The 23,648-nt window shown below is 55.1% G+C and overlaps 7 protein-coding genes across 7 annotated transcripts; 5 read left to right on the forward strand and 2 right to left on the reverse strand.

Moving 5' to 3' along the window:
* The first annotated feature begins 113 nt into the window (after positions 1-113).
* Positions 114-6,928, forward strand: FA10DRAFT_265884 (hypothetical protein). Its single transcript, XM_025521255.1, has 3 exons — positions 114-553; positions 626-721; positions 787-6,928. The coding sequence occupies exons 1-3, from the start codon at positions 159-161 to the stop codon at positions 6,851-6,853; spliced, it is 6,558 nt and encodes a 2,185-aa protein (XP_025379279.1). The 5' UTR covers positions 114-158; the 3' UTR covers positions 6,854-6,928.
* Positions 6,929-8,862: 1,934 nt separating this feature from the next.
* On the forward strand, positions 8,863-11,499 carry FA10DRAFT_82523 (hypothetical protein). Its single transcript, XM_025525728.1, has 2 exons — positions 8,863-11,123; positions 11,293-11,499. Exons 1-2 carry the CDS (start codon positions 9,129-9,131, stop codon positions 11,299-11,301), a joined length of 2,004 nt encoding a protein of 667 aa, XP_025379280.1. The 5' UTR covers positions 8,863-9,128; the 3' UTR covers positions 11,302-11,499.
* On the forward strand, positions 11,022-14,052 carry FA10DRAFT_82556 (hypothetical protein). Its single transcript, XM_025525729.1, has 4 exons — positions 11,022-11,166; positions 11,228-11,701; positions 11,776-12,000; positions 12,072-14,052. Exons 2-4 carry the CDS (start codon positions 11,360-11,362, stop codon positions 13,974-13,976), a joined length of 2,472 nt encoding a protein of 823 aa, XP_025379281.1. The 5' UTR covers positions 11,022-11,166; positions 11,228-11,359; the 3' UTR covers positions 13,977-14,052.
* Positions 14,053-14,189: 137 nt separating this feature from the next.
* Positions 14,190-16,572, forward strand: FA10DRAFT_82606 (hypothetical protein). Its single transcript, XM_025525730.1, has 6 exons — positions 14,190-14,628; positions 14,702-15,523; positions 15,588-15,833; positions 15,904-16,075; positions 16,151-16,267; positions 16,347-16,572. The coding sequence occupies exons 1-6, from the start codon at positions 14,261-14,263 to the stop codon at positions 16,458-16,460; spliced, it is 1,839 nt and encodes a 612-aa protein (XP_025379282.1). The 5' UTR covers positions 14,190-14,260; the 3' UTR covers positions 16,461-16,572.
* Positions 16,573-16,676: 104 nt separating this feature from the next.
* Positions 16,677-20,387, reverse strand: FA10DRAFT_284984 (hypothetical protein; the record flags this gene model as incomplete). The annotated part of the gene is made up of 4 exons (XM_025523957.1): positions 16,677-19,795; positions 19,859-20,008; positions 20,086-20,108; positions 20,173-20,387. The coding sequence occupies 4 exons, from the start codon at positions 20,385-20,387 to the stop codon at positions 16,677-16,679; spliced, it is 3,507 nt and encodes a 1,168-aa protein (XP_025379283.1).
* Positions 20,388-21,025: 638 nt separating this feature from the next.
* FA10DRAFT_265889 (hypothetical protein) lies at positions 21,026-22,152 on the reverse strand. Its single transcript, XM_025521256.1, has 4 exons — positions 21,855-22,152; positions 21,682-21,789; positions 21,528-21,615; positions 21,026-21,467 (listed from the first exon to the last, which is right to left on the reverse strand). Exons 1-4 carry the CDS (start codon positions 22,066-22,068, stop codon positions 21,203-21,205), a joined length of 675 nt encoding a protein of 224 aa, XP_025379284.1. The 5' UTR covers positions 22,069-22,152; the 3' UTR covers positions 21,026-21,202.
* A 331-nt stretch (positions 22,153-22,483) lies between these two features.
* FA10DRAFT_265890 (hypothetical protein) lies at positions 22,484-23,401 on the forward strand. The gene is made up of 3 exons (XM_025521257.1): positions 22,484-22,602; positions 22,666-22,992; positions 23,065-23,401. Exons 2-3 carry the CDS (start codon positions 22,711-22,713, stop codon positions 23,071-23,073), a joined length of 291 nt encoding a protein of 96 aa, XP_025379285.1. The 5' UTR covers positions 22,484-22,602; positions 22,666-22,710; the 3' UTR covers positions 23,074-23,401.
* The last annotated feature ends 247 nt before the right edge of the window (positions 23,402-23,648 follow it).

Here is a 23,648-nt window from a genome sequence, read left to right on the forward strand (position 1 = left end):
GGTCCAAAAGAGGATGACAAGTTTTCTCCACTTTTTCGTCACGTGCAAGACACTCAAAAAAAAATTCAGAAAGAAGAGAGAGGAGAGAAGATATTTCGAAGATTTAAGGCGTCCTTCGCTCCTCAAAAGCGCCGACGACCTGAGCAGCACGAGGCACGATGGCGAGCTCGCTATCCCAGCAGCTGGGGAGCATACGCTCACACAATGCCGACCGGATAGGTACCGAGGTGTCCAAGGCGCGAGCGCTATCGACCTCGTACCTGTTTCCGGCCAAGGTAGCCTCCTCGCAGGACCTCCAAACCGTCCATGGTCTCGGCACCAATGGGTGGGAAGAGCTCTGCCTTAACGATGCAAATTTGGATCGATGGGCTTCGACAGAACAAGGCATGCTGCTTTTCGGGCCCTCCAGCAAAGACCTAGACAGAACCATGGCCACCAAGGAGGAGAATCAGCAGATTGATGCGGCCGTCAGCGAATTCTTTGCTAGAGTCGGGGGCTCGCTCTTGGAGAGAAGCACAAGCAAATGCATTGAGTGGCTCGTCAGGAGATTTAGGTGAGTCTCATCTCCTACGTTGCATGCCTGCAGGCATAGTGCTCACGATAATTTGCCTTCTCCTTCCTCCAGAATCAACGACTTCAACGTGGAGACGACATTGTCCGCCTTCATGCCTTACCACGAAACGCCTCAGTTCGCTCGCATGCTCCAGATTCTCAAGATCCAGTAGGTCTTCTCTCTCTTTCACCTGACTGCTCTAGATTCTCTGCTCACATTCCATCGTCTTGCAGACATAAGCCACACCTGGCTTTCCTCCTTCCAGTCAGGAAACGTGCGGTATCGCTCCCCTCCTCGGTCCTTATCTCCACCCTTCTCGGTCCACCTCAGACGACGCCCGCTCTCGAGACGCTCAGGTGGATTACCTCTCTTCCGTGTCTCGACGACGACGTCAACCCAAGCCATGCTCTCGTCTCCTTTTGGACTTCGACGCTCGTCCGGGTCTGCGCTCGGTGGGCGGGCGAGGCTACCGACGACGTGACCCTCTCGATGGGCCTCACGAAGGGAGGCTCGGGCAAGGGGAAAGGCAACAGCCAGGACAGTGCGCAGCTGATTCTCAGTGTTCTTCTCCCTGTCGCTGTCGACTTGTCTACCTCGCTTTCGCGGGGAGCAGAAGCCCAGGCGGCCGGTTGCATGGTCCTCAGTGCCATCTCTGCGGCCTTTGACTTGAGCACAGAAGCTACGCACAGCGTAGTGAGCAGTCTGGCCACCGCAGCGTCGAATAAGAACATCGAAGGGGCTTTGATCACTGCGGCGTTCAGCATCGTGCAATCTTCAAACGCGAAGAAAGATTCGGGCGCGTTCCCGATCCAGGCAGCTCGCAGGCTCGCACAACGACCAGGCTTTGTCGACATCCTTCGGCACAACTGCAGAACTTATCGCTTTGAATCCTCGCTCGTTTACTTTTGTGATGCTCTCGGCGATGTCTTGGAGCAGCAAAGTGCGGAGATGGCGTCCGAGGAAAAGGATAATTTGGGGCTACTTCTAGAAGACATACTGGATTTCGCAGACGCTGGCGTAAAGGTCCATGTATGCAAACGACTCCTTCGCCTTATCGCACTCAAGAAGGTCCCCGAGATCGTCGCTGCGCTCGCACGATGCCGACAACGACAGCCCGCCATCATTGATGAGGCCGTCAAACAGCTCACTTCTGGGTTGAACGCCGACAAGAGTGCTTGGTCTGCGTTGAGTGCCGTCATGGCAGCCCAAGCAGGAGTTACACTCAAGTCTTCCAAATCGACAAAGCTCTGGCTCGGCGTCAATGACACTTCACCGAACAGCAGAAAGGTGGCTATAGAGGCGATGTACTCTTCCATCGATAAGGGCGAGACATCGGTCACGGACCCCATGGTCAAGGAGACTGTCGCATCTCGGCTCAGCGACGACTCTGCCCTCGTCTTGTCTTCGCTCTATAGCAGACCAAACGTGCTGCTTGCCAACTTGAAGCCAGAAGCGATCGCTGATGGTATTGCTTCCTCGATGTCTCTTATGCAAAGAGATAATGAAGGACAAGCGATTTTCGCCCATGCTTCCTTTCTCGCTCAGCACGTTGCTGGTTCTTCTCTCAAGGCCGATGGAACGATCTTGGACGCACTATGGCCAACATTGCTCTGCAGCGAACACAACCACGAAACATGCAGCAAGATTGTCGACGTCCTCTCGGCCTTGTCAAAGAAGCAGTCGGACTCATTCCTGTTCAGAGTGGCTGATTCAATCACAAAGACGACAAAGCGCAGCTTCTCGAGCAAAAATTGGCAGCAAGTCAATGCTGATGTCGCGCTGGCAATTGCCGAAGCTGTGTCCTCGTCAGATGCTTCGTCGTGGCAAGAGCACGTCGACACCATCGTGAGGCGGCTTGGACTGACGGGACGAGAAGAAAATGTCCGAAGTCGAGTGCTGGCTAACATGGTGCTCGGCAAGCTGATAGAGGTGATCGAGGTCGGCAAGCGGGGTCGACTGGCAGCAAGCATTCTCAAGGACGACACACTGGTCGCGACCGCCGAGTCGAAAGAGGGAGCTTCGACAAAGGCATTTGGAGACGACTTCCTGGCAAAGGTCTACAAGTTTACAAAACCGAAGCAAGTATTGGCCTGGTCGCAGGCAATCCTGCTCGTTCAAATCGTATCAGGTGTTCCCCTCGAAAGCAGCGTCATGCTCGGTAGCACTACCGCCGACTTCAAAACGGCCGCACAACTCTACGAAATTGCCAACTCTAGCTCCACGGACGTCAACCTGTCAAAGGACATGCTCCAGATCCTCTTCTCTCGGATGGGCGAATCCGCCCTCGTATTTCTCGCCAATATCTGGACGTCCCATCCCTTGCCCGTCGTCCGGTTTGCTGCGTTGCGCCACGGAAAGACCTTTTTGTCGGCTTTCGATGAGACCACTCGCAAGATTGATTTCCAGACGATTCTGCCGTCGTTCTTTGTCTCACTGAAGTCTCAAGAGGCATCGATCAGACGGGAAGCCATTTCGTGCCTCGACCTGCTGGCCGCAGTCATCGCAAAGGTTGTGTCACGCACCGATTCAGCCCCAGTCGAAACATTTGGCTATGACTCGCTCTACGGCCAGAAGGCGTCCGAGAATCTCAAATACCTCGACGTTGCGGGTGCGAAGCGTTTGCTCGACCTCATCATCAAGAATGCGACGGCGTTGCAGCACGATGTTCGGCATCTCGACACGTTGCTCAAAAACAGCCTGACGACGAGCAGAGGCGAAGCAAAAGCGGACTCCAAGTGGAAGCGTGCGATTGTGAGCTTCTTGGGTAGCCACATCGTAGCTTGGGGAAATTTGGACGCCCGACTCCTCCTCCTTGAGGCCCTCAATGGCGTTGTTGACGGAGGCAAGCTCGCGTGCTATTTGCCCCTGCTTCAAAACCACATCCAGTCCAAGGCAAACAAGACAGACAGAGCATTGGCCGTACTCGGAGAGGCTGGTGCCGATGCCTACTTGGGTTTCCTTTTCGGTGCCTTCGACCGACACAGCCGTCAAGCTCTCGAATTCGACGAGGATGGCGTCTGGACGCTATTTATGCAAGCTCTCGAGAGTCAGCAGGCTGGTGTCCAGAAGCACGCGGCTCTCTCGCTCCGTGAGCGTGTCTTTGGTTTGCTCAGCGACGAGAAGAGCAAGCAAGCGTACGAGGTTCTATTATTGTGCGTCTCGGACCCGGCGCGGAGCGTCTCTCCTGACGTTCGGTCTTCTTTTGCGTCGCTCAACATCTCTCCTTCAACTTTCATCTTGGTCGTCGGGGAACTTCGGAGGTCGATTTCATCCACTCTGTCGGCGGGCCCGCATGCGAAGAAGGCCAGGGTTTCCGATGCTTCCTCTGCGGGCGACCAGATGAACGCAGCGTCAGACCGAGCAGCAGCCATCCTCGTAGAGGTCCTCGAGGCGGCCTTGGCGCGCAAAGGTACAGCGGCGTCGGGTGCCCTTGTTGCAGAGCTCTTCGAGGTGCTTCGCGTTGGGACCGAAATGGTCTTTGGACGCCTTGGCAATGCCGATTACCTGATGCAGCTCTCGATGAGCTGTTTGTCCATGCTACTTGACGACCAAAGGCAGGGAAGCACGTCGTCGGGCGAAGTCATTCAGAACATCAGGGCCGACACGATTGTCAATGTTGTCAAGTCGTCAAGTAACCCTCAGACCTTCCAGCAGGCTCTCCTTCTCCTTTCAACGGTGGCTCGTTTGGCACCTGACACGGTTCTTCACAACGCCATGCCTATCTTTACGTTCGTCGGTTCGACTATGCTGCAGCGTGATGACTCGTTCAGCTTCACAGTCATTGAGAAGACAATGCGAAGCATCCTGCCACCGCTCATCGCCTCGATCCGGAAGCGACTGTCGAGAGGACAAGACCGCCTTGCCCTCCTCCAGGAGTCCCGTAGCCTCCTCTGCGTGTTTACAGACGCAGCTACGCACGTTCCTCGCCACCGTCGGACTATCTTCTTCCAGCTTTTGGTGGACATTTTTGGGCCAAAGGACTTTCTCTCCGGGATCTGCATGCTTCTCGTTGATCGACACGCTCGCAAAGTCTCCAAACAGTCAGCAGCAGACGCCCAGAACACGCTGGCGCTGCCTTTGCTCGTCATTCAAGCTTACGACGCCCCAACTCAGCTCACTGCCCTCAACGACATCTGGGCCGAGGTTCAGCGCGGCTATGAGCACCGCAATGACGACGCCGTCGAAGCGCGCTCACATTTGTTCCTTGATTCGCTCAGCAACGTCCATAGCGAGCATTCGGGCCACCGTCTCGAGCCGGCACGGCGCATGCTGGCCCTGCTGAAGTTCATCACCTTTGTGTCTGGTCAGCCGAGCTTTGCTGCGAAGGTGCAGGAAGAACGAGGGCTGGACGGCTCTCAAGTCATCGATGAGCCACTCGGAATTTTTACGCAGCATGCGATTCAAACGTCGCTGCTGGGTGATGCTGAGACTCAGCGCTGCTCTCGAGACGCACTCGACAATGTCATGTCGCTTGCTTCGGTCGACACGCTCGCCGATGTCACGATGAGGCTCCTCGGCGAAGTGGAGCCGAGCCGCCGTCGAAGCGGTCTCGACCTCGTTTCCGACTGCTTGCCCTCCCTCACCGATGCCAGCCGACGAGAAGCGGCTTCCCTTCTGACGCCGTCGGTCATCGAAACGAGTTATGGGCTGCTTTGGAAAAAGGAGACGGGCGAGGCACTGCGGCTCTCGTGCCTTGCTGCTCTACGCGCTATCGTGTCCGACTGTACCGCTTCCGAGCACAATGCGCTTAGCGCCGGTGTTCCTGATCTCGTCAGCCTGATCAAGGCTGACGCAGCATCCATTGAATTGCGACAGAGCAGTCTGCAGCTCTTGGCCGGCCAAGCGAGGAAGCTCGGTCCTCGTATCATCCCGCAGCTTGCCATAATCGTCCCGACCTGTGCCCTTCTGATCGACGACGCGATCAAAGGCGACGAGGCTGCTCTTGGTGTTCCGGCGATTGGAGTGCTCAGCTCACTCTGTCAAGCTGTTCCCACATTCATGGTTGGGTACACGAACACGATCATTACGCTCGCAACCCGCGAGCCCATCGCGCGCTTCCTCATTGGCGAAGAGATGACGTCCTCGAAACTTGCGAGCGCATTCAGGAGCCTCTTGACGATGGTCGCTCGACAACTACCCTTCGAGAAAATTCTCAACGCCGTCGTGGAGCTGTGGCAGTCGACGAAAGACCAATCAAACAAGTACATGCACACGGCATGTCTCGATGTACTGCGAAGGTGCATGCAAAGGACAAAGGCGTCGAGGGCCACGATTGCGTCGACGTACAAGGCCGTGTTCCGCTTTTTGCTCCGAATCCTCGACCTACGCCGGACGATGGGTGGCCAAATGGCAATCGCAGACTTTGACGAGATCGAGGCTATTGCCATCGGCGTCTTCATGCAGCTTGTCCTTAAGCTCAACGAATCAGCGTTCCGGCCTCTCTTCTTGCGTATTCACGATTGGGCCGCACTGGATCTCGTTGAAGACGACGAAGATGAGCGTCAGTCTGGCAAGGTGTGGGATCACGGGCTGTGCGCCAGGCGGCTTGTCCTGTACAAGGTCACCAACGCGCTGCTGGACAGGCTTAAAGAGCTGGTCTCGTCGTACTACTCGACCGTTCTGGATCTCTCTGTGGAGCTCCTCGACGCTTTTTCGTCGCTCGCCAAGTCCTCCGACGGCATGTCGCCTTTGAAGCACGAGCGAGAAACTATCCAAGCGCTGTGGTTGGAAGTGATCTCGAGCTTCGAAAAGAGCGCCAAGTACGATCGTGGAAGCTTTTGGAACCCTGCACGATTCGCCAAGACCGTTCCCAAGGTTGTTGATCAGCTCTCTCTGGCTCCCATCTTTGTATTGTCAAGCGGCAGCGGAGGCGAAACCAAGGCAGAATCGGTAATGACGACCAAGGGCGCCGAGTTGCTCGCTTTGACCATCTCAAGACTGGCAAAGACTGTGCCGGACGAAACATCCCTTAAGCTTGTCAACTCCAAGCTCTTGACGCAATGTCGCAGATCGGATGAGTCACTGCTGGATGAGGACGAAGACGAGGCAGAAGCGGAAGGAGGGAGCAAGATCTCGAGGAACAGGAGAAGATCCGCGAAAGTGGCGGCATTGACCGCTACTACCACTTTGTGGAGCCAGGAAGCACTTGCACAGACGATCCTCGGACTCGTGCCCGAGACGGTACCGCACATTAGCGAGATGCTCGACGACGATGACGAAAAAGTTAGACACGAAGTCAGCAGGCTCGTCGAGGCCGTCGAGGGCGTCCTCGGTGAGCCATTGGATTCCTACTTGCAGTAGTGACAGAGCCGTAGAGGCTCGAATTATGCTGGCAATTGATATCCTTTTGAAATTTAGAAGTAGAAGTACCCAGTCGTGAAGGCATTTGCTGCGATGAAATGCCTAATTGAGAGCGATATTGATGCCCACATTTTCATCACTTGTCCTCCTTGGATCAAATTTGTGGTCGTTTTTCTCTCGTCCTTTTTGTGTCAGCATCAGCTTCACGGATCGAAGGTACTTGCGATCGTCGAGATATTCATACTGATCTCTGGTCCTGACCAAAAAAAGTCATCCTCAAGTCTTTGCTTGCCCGACAATTGATCTTGCTGTCGACTCGAGGTCCCAAGCTCGCCCGTGACTTCAAATTGGAAAGACATGTGCGACATGCTCGTCAGAACATCACTTGGAAGAAGACGCTTTCACGCCTATAGCCCACAGACATTAAGCCTTCAAGGACCAGATTCCGTCTTCCTCGCAGACATTTTCGAATTCTACGTTCCTACAGACAGCACGAGGAAGTGGCTTCAAGACGCCGATGCTCGTAGCTTGTGAACGCCTCGACTATTTCCGTCAGTGCAACGCTGTCACGCGCGGAGAACGCGTCGTTTCGGACAAAAACTTATGACGTCTCGCCCGCTCTCTGCAGGAGGAGGTTGTGCCCTCTCTTCAAGAGACATCGCAGTCATGGGGAGAAGACTATGTTGTGATCACATACTAATTCGGTAGCCCACGCTCTTCTCAGCTCCTTGGCCTACTCAAAGTCTTCCTGTTCTCCAAGCAGAAGCGAAATTGTTGGAGGAGCTATTCGTCGCGCCCACTGCGACACACCAGTAGGCGACACCTCCTCTCCCTCTTTTGTTACGCAGTTGAGGCCTTCTCTTCACCGAGGTCGCCAACAAAGAGGTACAAGTGGTGTGCTCCGCACTCTCTCTTCAATCGAGCGGTACTACTTGCTGTTTGTGGACATTGAGGGATCGCATTGATTTTTCACACGCTCTGTCCAAATGTCTGCCACATATTGTAACGAAGATGAGAATCTTGAGAATCTGCTTTGTCCTTGTTGTTATGCTGCTTTAACAGATCTAAAGACTAGCAGATGTTTGCTTGTAGAGGACATGAGTTCCTATATCGCAGCATAGCAGCCGTCTTGTAGTTATGTTCCTCTTATTTCCGCTCATTTTCCTGTCCGTATCTGACCACCAATGGAGGTGCGAGTAGACACATGCTTCACACCGTAAACAATTGACGATAACTCGTATTCTCTTCGTAGATTGAGGTAGAGCTTATCCAGCTACAGCAACGGCTTGTATTTGGTAGAGGTATTTGCCCGGCAGATGACATCATGACCTGCGGAGATCTGTCAAACAAAGTAGTTCTTTGGAAGCTGCCCTACTGTCTCATCACATAGCAGAGATGGCGAAAAGATCAGAATCAGGTGAAGCAGAGTCGAGATGAATTCTCGTACAAGTCTCTCAATGGATTCCGTGAAGTTTTTTTTTTCGTGGACCTGAATGGACATGAAGCACTGCAAAAGAATGATCGTATGAGGATTGACGGCGTAGCCTCTTAATCTGAAGTAGGAGCGGACACCTAAAATGCTCGTTATCAAACATGTTTGCCGCACCAACTTATGGAGGGCAGGGGTTTGTTGGCCCCGATTTTCGCTCCTTTCCTAGAGGGAGAGGACAAATAGTCATGCAGATTTGAGGAATTGCCCGGGGGAAAGAGAAAAACGCGTGACGTGCCTCTTGCTCTCTCCATCTCCCCCTCTCCTCGTCGCTTCTTTCTCCTGCAAAGAGGCCCTCGCCGCACCCGCGCCTCCGTCAGCTCGAACCGGTGGCCCTCGAGTCCCTCTGTTACTTCGACACTCGTAGTGGCAGAGCGGGACACAGCAATTGTCCAGCGGTGGTAGCTTTGGCAAGCTCTGCGCTAGCTAACCCTAAGCAACTTAGCGCGACCTCAAAGGTACGGGCGCGCGACGACGCAGCGCCGATTCGTCAGCCGCTCATAGTCCCACCGATCGGCACGCAACCCTCAGAGTTTTGCTCCAAGACACCAGTTGTGTGAAGCTGAGAGGGTCAGACAACGCCAAAATCTCACTCTCGACGATTCAAGACAGGTTTGAGTCGCGTCATAGCTGCATTGGAGACGGAATCACAGTCGCGTGTGCACGACCCGCACGCGCGAGGCATTGCACCAACAGACTTCCTCTCTTGCGCAAACGCTCAGGAGAAGCAAGAGGGTAGAGGCTGTCTCAGAAAGAGGGGCGAAAGAGTGTTTGCACACACACGAGATGTTGCGGACTTCCAAAAAGGCCAGAAAGCAGGCGGCCTTGTTTCATTCGCGCGCCTCGATCGGCGTTGCGCTCCCGGGCGCCCCTCAAACGTCCTCTGTCGGACGACCTCAACAGCCGTTTCTCCCGCGTCCCAGAGTTTCGGTGACTTCCGAGAGCTCCGAGAATCAACTCGAAGGTAGTCCGTTGGGCGCTCAAGAAAAAGACGACGACGAGATGGAGGAGCTTGAAGGGGCGCATATTGCAAGGGTGCAACTATCTTCCTACGCAACTTCCACACAGCAACATAATGAAGTGCACCCACAGCTACAGGATCGCCAGCGACCCCAGCAGCTCGGACTGGAACGATCGCGCGAGGGTCTTGCTCTTCCGGAGGAGCGGGCATATATTTCCACGTCTGCCTCTGCGTCCGTCTCGGCATCGACAACAAATGGCGAAGGGGAAGATTTCTGCTTTGATCTCGATGACCGCGCCGCTTCTGGCTCAGAACCCACTGATCTGTCCATTACTGAGGTCTCGCCGACGCCTCCCTCCCGTCAAGAAAGAAAAGTTCACTCGCTCGATCGAGAAGGGAGTTTAGAGGCCAGTCTCGCCTCTCGCGAGACGCGACAAGGGAACGGGTATATCATAGAAAAAAGGCTTGACACCGACGAGCGCATCAAAAAGACCTTCGGCGAGGAGCAAGGCGAGACCCTGGAAAGAGATTGGGGTCACGATCATGATGGGGCGGGAATGTATCCAGACAAGGACTCGAGCATGTCGTCTCCCGTGGCGCCCCCTGACGATGTCGACGTATTGGGAAAAGATGGCGTTCTGTCCAACCTTGGCGTTGACGATGTGCCGAACATCATCGACTCCGTCAACAAAGCTGACGATCTACCCGGTCGACAAATGATTGTCGACGTGTCCTCAAAATCATCCTCTCCGTTATCTTCTCCAACCTCGGAAAGCCGAGCCAATGAATTGTCTGACGAGCTTCAGAACGATGCCGATGACGAGGACGATATTAACGGTACTGGGGCCGACGCCGAAGTCCATTCTGACTCTTCATCGCTACCTACCCTTACCCCCAGCCCTTCGCCAAGGCGATTAGCCAATGTCGTCGAGAATGCCGAAGGTGATAATCGCGAGGAGCTTTACGCAAGTGACGAAACCGAAGGCGATGCAACCGCGACAGCTGTAGTCCTACCCAAGCGTACGACCTCGAAGACGTTTCGAAGCCCAAAGCAAGTTGTCTCGGAGCCGCTGGCGAGCGGAAGGGCTAAACGCCAGCTCACAAAATCGTCGAAAGCCATCGAGGCTGAGGAAATGCGTTGGCTAAGCCCCAAGCGACGGAAGATGGCGCCGCAGCAAGTACATGAACAAGACCCTCGATCTACGTCCGTCGAAAAGCAAGAATACAGCCGCCCTCGCTCGGCGAAATTGCAGCGATCATCAAAGCTCTCCGAAGTTCGCAGTGACTTGGAGCATAAAGAAGCGCAGTCGGCAACAGAATTACCGCCTGTCCCAGTCAAGAGGGGCAGAGGCCGACCTCGGAAGCACCCTTTGCCTACCGTGCTTCCAGGTGCTTCAACTTCGGGAAGCCAAAATGCACCCTCGGCATTGCTCACAATGAAGAATTCTTCAGCTCAGAAAAGCCTTGCTGGTTCGAACCGCGGTGCCAAACGTCTTATTCCTCCTTCAAGATCAAGGCACGAGATCAGTACCAACGCCTTTTATAGACGGAGACGTGGGGAGCTGCCCAATTCACCCCTCGGCACGAGCTTCAAGAGCTCCGTACCAACAGCCACAGGTCCTCGCTCCAATATAAAGACTCAACGCCGCTCGGCAAGTCTGTCTCTTCTGCGAAAAGCCACCCTGCGTCGAAGTGATCGCGAAATCGACACTGAGACTGTGAACCCTGATGAAACCGAGGAAGCTACTGCCTCTGACGAGGAGTCCATAATCGTGGAGGCTCCTAAAAGGCGTGGACGGCCCCCCTCAAGCGGTACAAAGGTGGGTCTCTCAAGGACGTCGCCCAAAAGTGTTGGCAAGGTGAGTTCGTCTTCTTTCAGATACTTGTCCTCTAGAAAGACATGCTCACAAAAGTCACATTGCAGACCTACCTTGTGAGCGGACTCTATTCCAATGACTACAAAAACGAGCGCACAAGTCCCACGAACAGGCTCAGTAGGACTGTTTTAAACAAGAACGCCGCCACGATATCGAAGAGGCGCAGGAAGGAGACTGCAATGCCCTTTCCTATCTACCATGGGGTCACGGTTTTGACCGAGCATCGGAACTTCCGCCTTACCTACGACGTTTTCACGAAGGGCATGGACCTTCGAGAGAAAAAGCAGAGCGTCAAGAAGCCACCAGCTTACTCGCACATCAGCTCCAACAAATATCCCTTGCGAGCCAAGCTGGCTGGCGAGAAGCACGTGTGCGACTGCAAGATTGGTCAAACGTGCGATGAGACTTGTTTGAACCGTCATCTACTTTATCTCTGTGATCCGAAGCTTTGTCCCTGCGGCGACAAGTGCACCAACAACTGGTTGAGCAAGCGACCAACCAAGAAGACAGAGGTCAGATGGGTGAGTGCTCGCCCGTCACCTCTTCTCTTAGGCTCAGATGTAAGCTGACGTCCTCTTTATCTTCCTTTGCACAGTTTGGACCGAGAGGGTTCGGCCTTGTGGCGTCAGAGCCTATCGAGGAGGGCGAGTTCATCGACGAGTACCGCGGCGAAGTCATCGACCTTGCACAAATTACCAAGAGGACCAACGAACTCTACCGAAAGCTGGGCAACTACTACTACCTCGACTATGACACAGCCGCTGGAGAGGTCATCGATTCGGGCCTGCGGGGCAACATCACGCGGTTTGCCAACCATTCGGTGAGTTGTGCGGATTGTCACTTCTATATGCTTCGCCCAAGACTGAAGAGCATTTTGCTATCGCGCGAAAGTGTGATCCCAATTGCCAGGTAGAAAGGTGGCTCATCTGCGGCGAGCACAAGCCTGCGAGTGCTGAGCACCAGATCGGCCTATTTGCCAAGCGAGACATCGCAGCTGGCGAGGAGCTTACCTACTTTTACAATTGGAAAACGTTCCGGCCCAAAAATATGGCCGCACCGACTACAGAAGAGCAAGAGGCGCCCATCGCTTGCCTATGCGGCTCGGCAAATTGTTCGGGTACCCTCGGAGGCAAGAAGGTCCCTTTAGTTTCCACCGTCAAGGCGACAACAAAAGCTGGCAAGAAAAGGAGGAGAAGGCGCGCAAAAGCCAACATCGCAGAGCCTCCTGGACGACTTCGAGCCGAGCCCGTGGATGTCGTGGATTCTATCTCGGCGACGAAGCGCAAGAGTGGAGCGCGCAGCAAACGACATGGTGCCACGACCGACATTGATTCCGAAGCTGAGACAGAGATGGATGAGCGGCCCAATAAGCGTGTACGCAAAGCTGCTCCAGTTGTCGAGGTCAAGCGTCGCGGACCCGGTCGCCCAAGAAAAGTCCCTCTGGTCACCGACATTGCGTCGCCGCCGCCGCCTCCTCGTCCGGCCGGTCGGGGTCGTCCTGCTCGCAGCTCAACAGGTGCGCCTCCGGAGCGTCCTTTTCGCAATTTCTCCCCTGATGCCGCGGATTCAGAGGAAGACGCCAACGTCACTGATGACAATGACATCTCGACCTCAATGCCAGCAGCAGATGGCACCCGAGAGAGTAAGACTAAAGGCAAAGACAGGGTACGAGACATGGACCACCAACTCCGCCGGCCAAGCAAACTTGAGCGTGAAGCGAGCAAGACGCGCCTCCTTTCCTCGCATGGGCGACCGTTATCGAGACGTGGCGAAGCGTCGTCGTCGAAGTCCGCTGTCATCCGTATCAGTCCCGACTCGTCACCTTTATCGTCGGCCAGAAGCAGCCTCGACTTCAATTCGCCTTTGGCTAAGCACGATGGCGTTAGTGCGACCCGATACGACGACAGCAGTGCATCGATTAGCGATGACGAGGCCGTGATGGGTCTTTCAGTTAACGGCAAGAGTGCAGTAGCTGTCCCCGATGGCGAAGGGAGATTACTCGAGTACGAGAAAGTCCCAGAGTCTGACGACGGCACCAGATCGGATGCCTCTTCTGATGCCGCCGAAGCACTCATGACCCTTGATGGCAAGCCAGAGCTCAAGAGAAAGCGGCCTGCCACCTTGCCCATTCGAAAGCGGAAGCCGAGACCCAAGGCAAAGCATGCGCAAGCGGTGCGTCAGCCAGCTGGTTTCGACGAGACCCGATACCCACCCCATACTGCCCTCTTTAGCAAGAACGGGAATCCCTACAACTTTGACTGGATCAACCGGAAGGGAAGGATCGCGCAGCCGTACTCCAGAGAAGAGGTCGAGCAGCTTCATACAGATAAGAAGACCACCGCTGCAGCGAAAGCGCGGGAGCGTCGAGGCAGGAATCTGCAACGCCGGCTGATGGGTCAGAGTGCAACATTGCCAGCGACTCCTACGAGGATAGATGATGGTAATGATGGTAGCCGTGGCAGAACAGCAGAGGACGTCCCGCATAGAGCGCAGGAGACAGCCTTCGAAGACGGTCGTGGCAAAGAAGACGAGGATTCAGGCACAGGGAAGGAGCATATGGTGAAGCTCAGGGAGGCGCTGGAAATGTCGCCCGCGTGGCTCGAGGAGTGTGGCATGGGCAGAGACGAAGCGAAGAAGGCAAGGACGACATTTCTGACAAGGGTCAGGCGACTGCAGCAGAGGGGCTATGGGCACGATGAGGCGATGAAGAGTGCCTTTCACAAAAACAAGCCCTCGCCCGGTTCCCCGCTCGCGAAGCTGTTTGATATCTGCATTCACGAGGCTGAAAAGGATTAAGTAGGGACTCTACATCATCTTCAGACAAGTCCAAGCATTGTTTCCCGTCTTTCAATCCCATTAAATTGTCGTCCTCTGTGGCCGCGAGAACCTCTGTGCCGTGACGGAGAATTCGCCGACGTTGCTGATGCGAGGCGAGCTTGTTTTTTCTGCACGCTCCGTAAGAATGTTCCACCCCACCCTGACGCGCGCAACGAAAGCGCGGGGTTGATGGGCTACGAGAAGCGACCAGGAAGGCCCCTTTCTCTTGCGACTCGACTCTTTCTCAATTTCATCACTCTTCGATGGCTCTTTTCTTTACGCGCCGCGCTCTCCTAAATATTGTCCTCATCGTCGCGGCCGTGCAGCTTGTCCTTGCCGAATCGGCTCCGACCTACACGCCGCCCAGACCCGACCCATCTCTGCCGCTGTCCAAGCTGCCTGATGCCCGCCCTCCTGTCCAGAACCGGACTTTCACTTCTCGCTTGGTCGAAGCTGAGCTAGAGCGAGTGGCCTCACGCATCGGAGACAAGGCTTTGCGGCGCCTTTGGCTGAATTGCTACCCAAATTCGCTCGACACTACTGTTGCCTGGCACGATGCTGATGCAAAGCAGAAGGATCTCGCCAAGGCCTTCCCGAGGTCCTTTTTCGTCACGGGCGACATCACCGCTTCGTAAGTCTGTCTGCCGCCTTGTCGGTCTATTCTGCGACATTCAATTGTTCATTGTCCGTGCTGCACGCCACAGATGGCTGAGGGATTCAGCCAGCCAAATGAACCCGTACCTACCGCTGCTCAACTCGACCGCCGGACAAAATGCCACCAACGAAGACTGGGAGAAGCTATACCGGCTGGCACTAGGCCTCGTCTACATGCAGTCGCAATTTGTCCTCACGGACCCATTTGCCAACAGCTTTGGACCTCCCGATTCTGCCACAGGTATCCCACACGAGAAGAACTCCGCCGTCGACCCCAAGAATCCTGATCGAGACTACTTCTATCCTCCCGCTCCTGGCACGCAGGGAACGTACCAACCCTATCCTCCAAGCAACACGTCCAGCCAAAAGATCGGAAACGACGGCGTGTACCTCTGGGAGAGCAAGTGGGAGGTGGACTCGCTGGGCAACTTTTTCAGATTGCAAGTTGACCTGGCCAAGTGGAGCGGTAGGGCAGACTTTGTCGGCAATGATATTTGGAAGAGGGCCGCTGGGCTAGCGCTTGAGGCTCTCAAGGCGCAGATGAGGGGTACGGAGGAGGAGCGAAGCGCACTCGACAGCGCCACAAAGGGTGCTACGGCAGAAGGAGCAAAGCAAAGGCCGGCGCGATTTCCCGCTAAGCAGAAGCTGCTGCAAAAGACCAAGAGGGATGTCGTCCTAAGTCACGACTGGGAACGCCGGTTCAAGCCGCTCGTTGGAGGACTCTACCGTTTTCAACGATTGGCAAGGACGTCGACTGAAACGCGGTCCGAGACCGGCCTGGGAGAGCCGGGCGCAAGGATTGGCATGGTCAAGAGCGCCTTCCGACCCAGTGATGACGCCACAATGCTTCCCTTCTTTGTGCCTGGTAATGCGTGAGTCCAAATCACTCCCCTTCAGAAGCTCACATTTGAAGCACTGAGCTTTTTCTGGTCACAGACTTCTTGCTGTCAATCTCCAAGGCTTGTCCGACCTTCTCGTCGCTCATCCAGCAACCGAAGCAGATCAACAACTCGCACTGATCCAAAGCACAGCCCATGACATGGCCCAAGAGATTCGTGCATCGATTCAAACAAACGCTATCAAGCCTCGACCAGACCTTCTCGGCGACGTCTACGCGTACGAAGTCGACGGTTACGGCTCTGCCTATTACATTGATGACGCCAATATCCCTTCGCTCTTGAGGTGAGATAGCGAGAACGCTGAGGTCTCTGCCCTGATGATTTGTTGACGAGGGAATGCGTTCGTCGCTCAGCTTGCCGTACCTCGGCTTCTTAGAGTCCAAAGACGAGACATATCAAAGGACGCGGTCCATGGTCCTCTCATCTAAGACGAACAAATACTTCTTTAGCGGGTCCCAAGGCGCCGGCATTGGAGGCCCGCACGTTGGATGGGGATACGCTTGGCCAATGTCACGCATCATGCAGGTCAGTCCCGTCGAACTTCTCGTTGCGCGAAACCAAGACGAGGTAGAGCCTGACTCTTAATGATTCCTTTGACAGATTCTGACATCGACCGCAACACCGGAGAAGAAGGAAGCGTTTGCCTTTCTGCGTGCCAGCACAGCCGGGACAGGTTTGATGCACGAAAGCATCAACGTGAACAACGTCACCGACTTTGTGAGTCTGCCACACGCTTGTTGAGCCCAATTTGTTTCCAGCATGTCCAGAACTCCTAACATCTTCAAACGACTCTCAGACACGAAGCTGGTTTGGCTGGGTCAATGGCCTGTTCGGCGAAGCAGTCCTGTCCGTCGTCGATGGTCCTGATGCTGGTGCTCTACTCGGCGCCGATGCCTACAAAGGCAAATGAGGCTCTTTCTCCTTTTACCGCACTCTATTACCGCACTCTACGCTTTGTGGAGAATCTATCAAGCGTCTCTTCAATCGACAGTATGATCGAAATTTAATGTGTTACTACAATACCCACGAGATCAATCATTGTGACCGCTATCCAGACAAAAGCAGCTAGCATTGATACGACTGTGCACGCAGGGGTCGTCACTGTCATTCGGGTCATCACGGCTCCTTAAGCTTCCGACTCCTCATCCGTTTGCTCGTCCTCGTCGTTTTCCTCGCCCACATCGACCCACTCCCACTCGATACCGATAGCCCTCACATCTCCACCAGGCGCCGCCGATCCTTTTTTCCGAAAGTCGATTTCTTGTCTCTCAAATCTTGCCTCGGTCCTCATGCCCACCTTCACTCTCGCCTTCTTTCCAGAAGCTGTGGGGCAACACATCGGGTCCTCAAACGACGGAATCATCCAAATCCAGCCAGCCGAAGACCAGTCGGGGAGCTTGGCGTGCGTAGTGCCAGTCCGTCCCCAGAGGACTTTGACAAGGAGCTCACGGTCCGCATCGACGACAAGCCCCGTCACAGGTGGTGGTGTTGATGCCGACGACGTGGGCGAGTTAGATGATGAGGGGTCTCTGCAGCCAGGAGTTCGGCCGCCCGCAATTGTGCCAGAAAAGGCGACATTGGCACCGCCCTGGCTCTCGTTGCTGGAGGACATGGACCGTGGTGTATAGCTCGAGCACGGAATCGAGTTGCCGAAGGTCGTATATGCCTCGCCTTGGTGACGCTGATGACCATGCTCAGGGGTGAGCGCATCACTCGACGAAGTTCTTGAAAAGTGTGGGACGGGAGGAACGCGATGCGCAGGACTGGCGGCACCCGACGGTGTATTTGGACCAGAGTCGCTATCGCTCCGGTGTCTCCGAGGACGAATGGCCGCGATAGACTTCTTTCGTGTCATGCGAAACGATTCAGTGACCTTGGACATGAGGTTCGTTGACGATACCGATGGTCCGTTCTCTCCGTCGTGGCTCTCCAAACCATTGCTTCTGGCGGTCCAAGGAGAAGCGCTAGCAGCATTCTGGTAAGCAGATAAATTGCCAGGCTCGAAGATGTAGCGCTTTATCGATGAGTGAGTTGCAGGACCTGTGGTATGGTACGTCCCTTGGAGGTCAATCGTGCTCATTGCAGAGAGAGCATGCTGGCCATGCATTATCTGACGCCGAGCCTCCGGGACGAGATCAAAGTAGTCGAGCTGGCCTGTGGATGCTCCCTTGTTGTTGGCATTATTGCTGGTGCCCTTTTTTGGTCCGTCATCCCATTCAAAGTTGCGGACACGGTCGGCCTCGCCCAGGACATTGATTCCCCACTGGCCGACCCCTCGGTCGTTTCCGTGCTGTGCTAGCCTCTTGTCCGACTCGGTTCTGCTCTCACTGTTTTTTCGACCGCAGCTCTCCCACCTTGCATCGTCCTCCTTTTGTAATTGCTCTCGTTTGCGCTTGCTAAGTGCTTCTGCATCAACACCGTCTTTCTCCCACGACGCCGGCGAAAGCTCTGGCGCGGCATCGCTAGGGTCCAGCATCCCAAATGCTCGTGTGCGACGCCTTGCCGACCTTTCCCAATTCTCGACGCGCGAGACGAGGCCTTCATCGTACCGACCAAGCTGGATGCTAAGATTGTCGACGCTGCCGACGAGTCCATTGTGGAATTGAGCATCGCTACCGTTGGGTGACGACATGCCCGCACGGACTGGCCCTGAGCCAATTGCATCTTTTGCCGTCATTCGCCGGTCAATGTAAATGCGAGTGATGCGCACCAAGCGACGCCTCGTCGAAGTCCTCAAGGGGTCGAGACACGCGCGAGGGTCTTGGTCGGTGAGCATCCTGGCCCAATAACCCACCCATCGTCTCTGAGAAGGAATAGAGACGGCCAAACGTGGCTGCTCTGGCTCCTCTTCTTCGTCGAGCTGACTTGGACCTTCTTCGGCAGGCTCTGGCGCTCCAACATTGCTGTCACTGGACAGTCGAGGAATTCCAGATGACGAATGGTACATTCGTTGACTTTCATGGGTACGGCTGTTGCCATTTCGAGAAGGGGAAGGTGCCATGGAGTTGCCGGATGATAATGGCCCATTGCCTTGGCCTTGATCATGTTTGTGGACATTGCCTTCGCCATTGAGGGAAGAGGCAAACGTCAAACCGTCGCTGCTGTGATGAAAGTCGGTCGCTGAGGTTCCCGGCACGTGTGAATCAGACCGGGAGGCCGACCGATGTTGCCTTGCTCTCTTGTCGTCCTCAAAGACAATCAGTCTTTGCCCAGTACTGATGCGCGTGGGCGTCTCATCAAAAGGTGATGGGAGCGTGCTGCTTTCGAAAGGTGTCTGAAAGGAGGTAGACGAAGCCCAAGGGTCGGCGCCCATTTCAAGGTTGGGTGACAGAGGCTGGACACCCCCACTCAGTCGATCCTCGGTTGAAGCTGGTGAGGCTTGGCAGAGGTCGATGCAGGATCGCCCTGCTGGGTTGACACCCAGAGCCCTCAGACTTGGTCTCACCCCCGTCTCGACGTTGCTGCTTCTCCGCTTTTGTAACGATGTGTGGCTCTGCAATTCGTTTAGGTTGAAACTGGGCCGCCGATTGTTAGGAGGGGCGACAGAATTGGACCTCTGACGATTCTGAATTTTCTGAAGGCTCTTTTGGCGAATCAACTTGCCCACACCCGATCCGAATGAGGGCCTTCTCCTGCCTTGCTCCATGCTCATCCTCGCTTCCTGTTGCTGTTGCTGCTGCTCCGTAGCTTGGCCGCGAATGTTAGAGAAGGACTTTTGCACTCTCGGCGAGGATGCGGCTTTGGCCGGCTTGAGCCTCCTAGATGTATGCAGCTCAAATACAGCCCTGAGTCTCTCGGCCACTGCCTCAACGTCGTTGACGTTGACTCGCCGTTGATCAGCCTGGCACTGGCAGTCGGCTTCCTTTCTTCCTCCAACCTCGATCTGGTTTGGTGCGGCGAGACTGCTGTTGTATGGATTTTCCTCTGCAACTGGCGACTGTGCCAGATAAGGCTCGATCCATGGCACATTTGGATGATCCTCGCTGCTGCTCGTCTCAAGAGCAATACCAGGGCGCATACTGTTGGCGTCCATGACGATGCCGTTGGCGAGCCGGTCCTCTGCTTGCTCGTCCCTCGCTTCTGCAGGAAGCGGCAAAGGGTCTGACATGGGTGACGAGGCTGAGGCCTGGGCAAGCTTCCTCTCCTCTTTGCTTCCAAGGTTCCTTGGATCCTGGGGCGGTGGAGGAAGAATGGGCAGGGAGAGGAGATAACAGCACGCCATGGTACCTGAGCGGCCCTTGCCAGCTGTAAAGATTGTCACAAGGTGAGTAACGAGAAGAGCTTCGGCCGCAGCGACGAGTGACGAACCTTTGCAGTGAATAACGGCGACGTTCTCAGGATCCTCGGCCAGGTAGGCGGTCACGTCGGCGACAAACATGGGAATCATGCTCAAAGGTGGAACATGGTGATCGGGGAAAGGGTAGCGGGACACAGCGCCGTAGAATTCGCCTGCCTCGTCTGTGAGTGGGCAATTGTCAGCATAACCTCCACTTTTTTGGCAGAGATGATCCCGTTTCTTCTAGACGCAAGCTCACATCTGTTCTCGGTGCAAGGGCATCTAGAAAGAAGAGAGTCAGTCTCCTCCCGCAGAGATCGCTTGACCCATCGCACGCCTCGCTCACAAATTGTAGACGCGGTACTTTTCGCCGTGCTTCTTGTCGAGGAACCTCCTCACCTCCTTGCGGCTATTTCTGTAGAGGGCCTCGAAGCTGCTCCCAGGCCAGCCCATGATGATGAGCCGATCGGTAATGTAGCAGAGGTCCAGATCCGCTTTGAGTTCAGGGTCGACATGGCGGGCCTTGGCACCCGAGACGATCCGACGAACGTAGTTTGCCATTGTGTGACCCTCTCTCGGTCAACTCGTCCCCCCCTCCTCTTGCACAAGTGCTGAACGTAGAAAGATGTCAGGGCCGAGTACCGACAGCGAGGGCGACGGGGATGTGGCGCTCACAAGACGTGAGGAGAAAGCCTATATCTCCTTTTCTGCGATTTCTTCTCCGGCACCTTGGGCTGGTCGGAGCTCTACGCCTGTTGGACACGAGCCAGGGCAGGGAGCGCGCAAAGGGCGTCGTTTCTTGGCTTCCAAGTACCCGGCGTACTCTGTAAACCTGCGTATCCCCGCTTCCTCTGCGTGTGTGGTTGAATCTCCGGCCCGGAAAGGGTGACTGCGATGCGAGCGGACTGTCGGTGAGGCCTTGAGGCGAATCAATCGTCCGACGTAGTGCTGGCCGGGATCAAGGTTGAACAGACATCGTAGCCGCCAAGAGGGCCTCTTCTGGCTTCCGCAACAAGAAGGCGAGAAAGGAGGGATGCTGAATGGCAGCAAAGCGAAACTGGCAAGGGCCGCCTCGTACCCTTTTTACTCTTTCTTTCTTCCCTATCTTGGCAGCCACCTCAAACGCACAAGATGCGACTCGAGCGAATTGACGTCTTTTAGAAATTTTAGCCAGTCTTGGCGCAGGGGCTCAACGCGACCTATATCGATAAATTTGGAGCAACAAGACATGAAGAACGAACGTGGGGGTAAATCGAGAAAACGATACGACGATTCTTCAACGGACTTTGAAGAGATGCTTGGTTAACAAGGGCTACATGATCATTGATGAGAAGAGGACACAGTGCAGTTAGATTAAAGAGAGTCGACGAGATAGACTACAGCACAGCAGTGCCAAGAAGGAGAGCGCCCAAGACCGAAGTGAGGCCAAGAACAGAGTGGGAGTCAGGGAGAAGGTTTGACACAGTCGAGTCCGACGTGTTAGTACGGCTCGCGGCTGGACTGCTGGTGGCGGCAGAGGCATTATTCGACGAGATTGAAGAGCTAGTCGGTGCGGTGGAGGAGGGCAAAGACGTGGACGACGACACTGAGGAAGTGCTGCCAGATGCGTTGCTATTGCTCGGAGTACCTCCTGAGGAGGTGCTGTGAGAAAATTGGTCAGCTGAAGGCGCTCTCGCACTAGACTTGGGTGCCACTACCCACTCTTGGTTTCGACTGGCACCGGAATCGACAGCAAAGGGAAGCTGACTCCAGCTGTAGGTCAGCGCAGACATGTCGACGCCGTGCTGGTCTGAGGTGCAAAGCTTCAGCACTCCTCTCCCGACCTCGACATAAGCAGCACTGCACAGTCACTTACTGAAGCAATTGCCCTTGTTGAAATTGACATCATCGACAGGCTGAAGACCCCTGCACTTTTGGTAGCAGTCCTGGAGCCCAACCTGCTTTGTGCAAATGCAAGTCCAGTCTGGCAAGAGTGTGTGTTAATAAATGCATGGTGATGGCGCAAGATCTGACGAGGAGGAAACCAACCAGAGCTGGAGCAAGGACCAGAAGGCAATTTTGACTCGTCCTGTTCAATCTGGTCGAGGCACGATGTGATCTGGTCTCGAGTCGTCTGGTCGCACTGCGCATTCGGATCCAGCTGCTTCTCACTCGCTTGGTTCTGCGCATGCGCCACGGGAGAAACAAGAAGGACGCCGAGGACAAGGGCCGCAAAGGACAGCGAAATAACGAAGCGAGCCATACTGTAAGATGCCGATGGGCTGACAGAGGTCGTGGTGGACAACGAATAGAACATTCAGGGGACCAAAGAGCCGCCGCTTCCACGCAGATTCGCATGCCACGGAGACGCGGAGACTGTGCATGCCATTTATAGTGCGCGCCAAGCGCAAAGCCCATAGCGCAAGACCAACGAGCGTGGGCTGAGACTTAAAAGTTAGTTGTCAAGGTTTTCGCACGTGGTCCCACCTTTATTTAGACTACGCTCCCCTGGCTCTGTCGTCCCCGCGGTGGTGCAACTAATTGTAAGTAGAGTCAACCTCGTCCAAGAGTCCTTCAGCTCTTCGTTCCCCAGGACCCAGGTGACGTCTCGTTAAAGACGACGCCTATCCCATAGTCCGCCCTGCAACGCGGGCGTTCGCGTGTACATCAAGCTGCAGCTTCAGGAGAGGTATTGATCTCATCTCCCGCCCTCCCAGCCAACGGGGCGACTGTTTCTATTCACCACGCCGAGTCGCATTGCTCGCGGCAACACAGCTGGCGCCCAACTACGCAACAGGTACTTCAAAACAGCTGACCGATCCAGAGACCCCAACTCATCCACCATCTTCTCTCTCACCAGAAGCCGTTAAGGACAGGGCCGATTGCGCACAGACATACACCAAGGATGGGTAGCTGCCTCTCTCGGACATCGCGTCAGCAGGGACAACGACTGGGCAGCTCCAGCAGTACGCAAGATGCTAGTCAAGGGGAGCAACCTGGCTTTTCTGGGGCCGCGGCAGGCGGCGAGGACGATCGAGCAGCTCGAGCCCAGGCTGCCCAAGCGCGTGCTGAGGCGGCCGCAAAGAGAGGGGGAGGCGGTGGCAGTCTGAGCAAGAAGCTGGAGGCAGAGCAGCGAGCAGGTGGTACAGGAGGGAGCAACAAGGCGGCAATGCCCGAGAGGGTGGATGTGAGTTTGTTCGGTGCCATTGTAGTGCTCAAGATGACCTGCGCTGACGGATCGATTGTCGTCCATCCTCAGTGGAACTAGTTCACTCAGCGCTGTGTTTATCTGTCATCTTGTCTGTCACCAGTTCTGTCATTTTTATTTTATTTTTTCCTCTCACATCTTTTTTCCGGTCGTCATCTACAATATAACATTACGAATCTCGAGGCAGCACGGAAGGCAGTTAGGCCACGGCAATCGTAAAGAACAAATCGCCATCATCCTCGGCAAGATGCTGCGATGTCAAATTGAGTGTTGTGGCACATCTAGACAAGGCCTAGCCTCGAACGGAGTGATTCAATCGCTCGCTTCCCCGCGTGGACGGTCCTGAGCGCAACCGAGGAGGGTGAAAGAAGGAGAAGGCCTTACCCGACATTTCCGACCTTTAATTGGTCTCGGGCTGTGCAGTGGTGGTGCACAGTGATTGGACCTCCGCTGATTGGCTACAGATGGAAGAAAGGCAAGGGACATCTGCCAAGGCGCGCGAGCGTGGCGAGCACGGAAATTTATTATCAGCGTCCGAGCAAAGGTCCGAGACAGCAATCTCTCTAGCATCTGATTTTGTATTATTGGCATTCAGGTCGGGCAGCTTGCATAGCGGACTCTATATATATGTTGCT

This window comes from Acaromyces ingoldii (assembly GCF_003144295.1).
Source record: "Acaromyces ingoldii strain MCA 4198 unplaced genomic scaffold FA10scaffold_2, whole genome shotgun sequence".
Taxonomy (NCBI): Eukaryota; Fungi; Basidiomycota; class Exobasidiomycetes; order Exobasidiales; family Cryptobasidiaceae; genus Acaromyces; species Acaromyces ingoldii.

Excerpts from the sequence above, each read along its gene's own strand:
- FA10DRAFT_265884 (XM_025521255.1), top strand. The coding sequence starts at position 159 with ATGGCGAGCTCGCTATCCCAGCAGCTGGGGAGCATACGCTCACACAAT. Across the intron at positions 554-625 it reads TGGCTCGTCAGGAGATTTAG|AATCAACGACTTCAACGTGG; the intron begins GTGAGTCTCATC and ends TCCTTCCTCCAG. Across the intron at positions 722-786 it reads CTCCAGATTCTCAAGATCCA|ACATAAGCCACACCTGGCTT; the intron begins GTAGGTCTTCTC and ends ATCGTCTTGCAG.
- FA10DRAFT_82606 (XM_025525730.1), top strand. The coding sequence starts at position 14,261 with ATGGCTCTTTTCTTTACGCGCCGCGCTCTCCTAAATATTGTCCTCATC. Across the intron at positions 14,629-14,701 it reads ACGGGCGACATCACCGCTTC|ATGGCTGAGGGATTCAGCCA; the intron begins GTAAGTCTGTCT and ends TGCACGCCACAG. Across the intron at positions 16,268-16,346 it reads TGAACAACGTCACCGACTTT|ACACGAAGCTGGTTTGGCTG; the intron begins GTGAGTCTGCCA and ends AACGACTCTCAG.
- FA10DRAFT_82556 (XM_025525729.1), top strand. The coding sequence starts at position 11,360 with ATGCCCTTTCCTATCTACCATGGGGTCACGGTTTTGACCGAGCATCGG. Across the intron at positions 11,702-11,775 it reads AGAAGACAGAGGTCAGATGG|TTTGGACCGAGAGGGTTCGG; the intron begins GTGAGTGCTCGC and ends TCCTTTGCACAG. Across the intron at positions 12,001-12,071 it reads CGCGGTTTGCCAACCATTCG|TGTGATCCCAATTGCCAGGT; the intron begins GTGAGTTGTGCG and ends ATCGCGCGAAAG.
- FA10DRAFT_265889 (XM_025521256.1), bottom strand. The coding sequence starts at position 22,068 with ATGGCTCGCTTCGTTATTTCGCTGTCCTTTGCGGCCCTTGTCCTCGGC. Across the intron at positions 21,790-21,854 it reads TGGTCCTTGCTCCAGCTCTG|ACTGGACTTGCATTTGCACA; the intron begins GTTGGTTTCCTC and ends CACTCTTGCCAG. Across the intron at positions 21,468-21,527 it reads GGTGCCAGTCGAAACCAAGA|CACCTCCTCAGGAGGTACTC; the intron begins GTGGGTAGTGGC and ends ATTTTCTCACAG.
- FA10DRAFT_265890 (XM_025521257.1), top strand. The coding sequence starts at position 22,711 with ATGGGTAGCTGCCTCTCTCGGACATCGCGTCAGCAGGGACAACGACTG.
- FA10DRAFT_82523 (XM_025525728.1), top strand. The coding sequence starts at position 9,129 with ATGTTGCGGACTTCCAAAAAGGCCAGAAAGCAGGCGGCCTTGTTTCAT.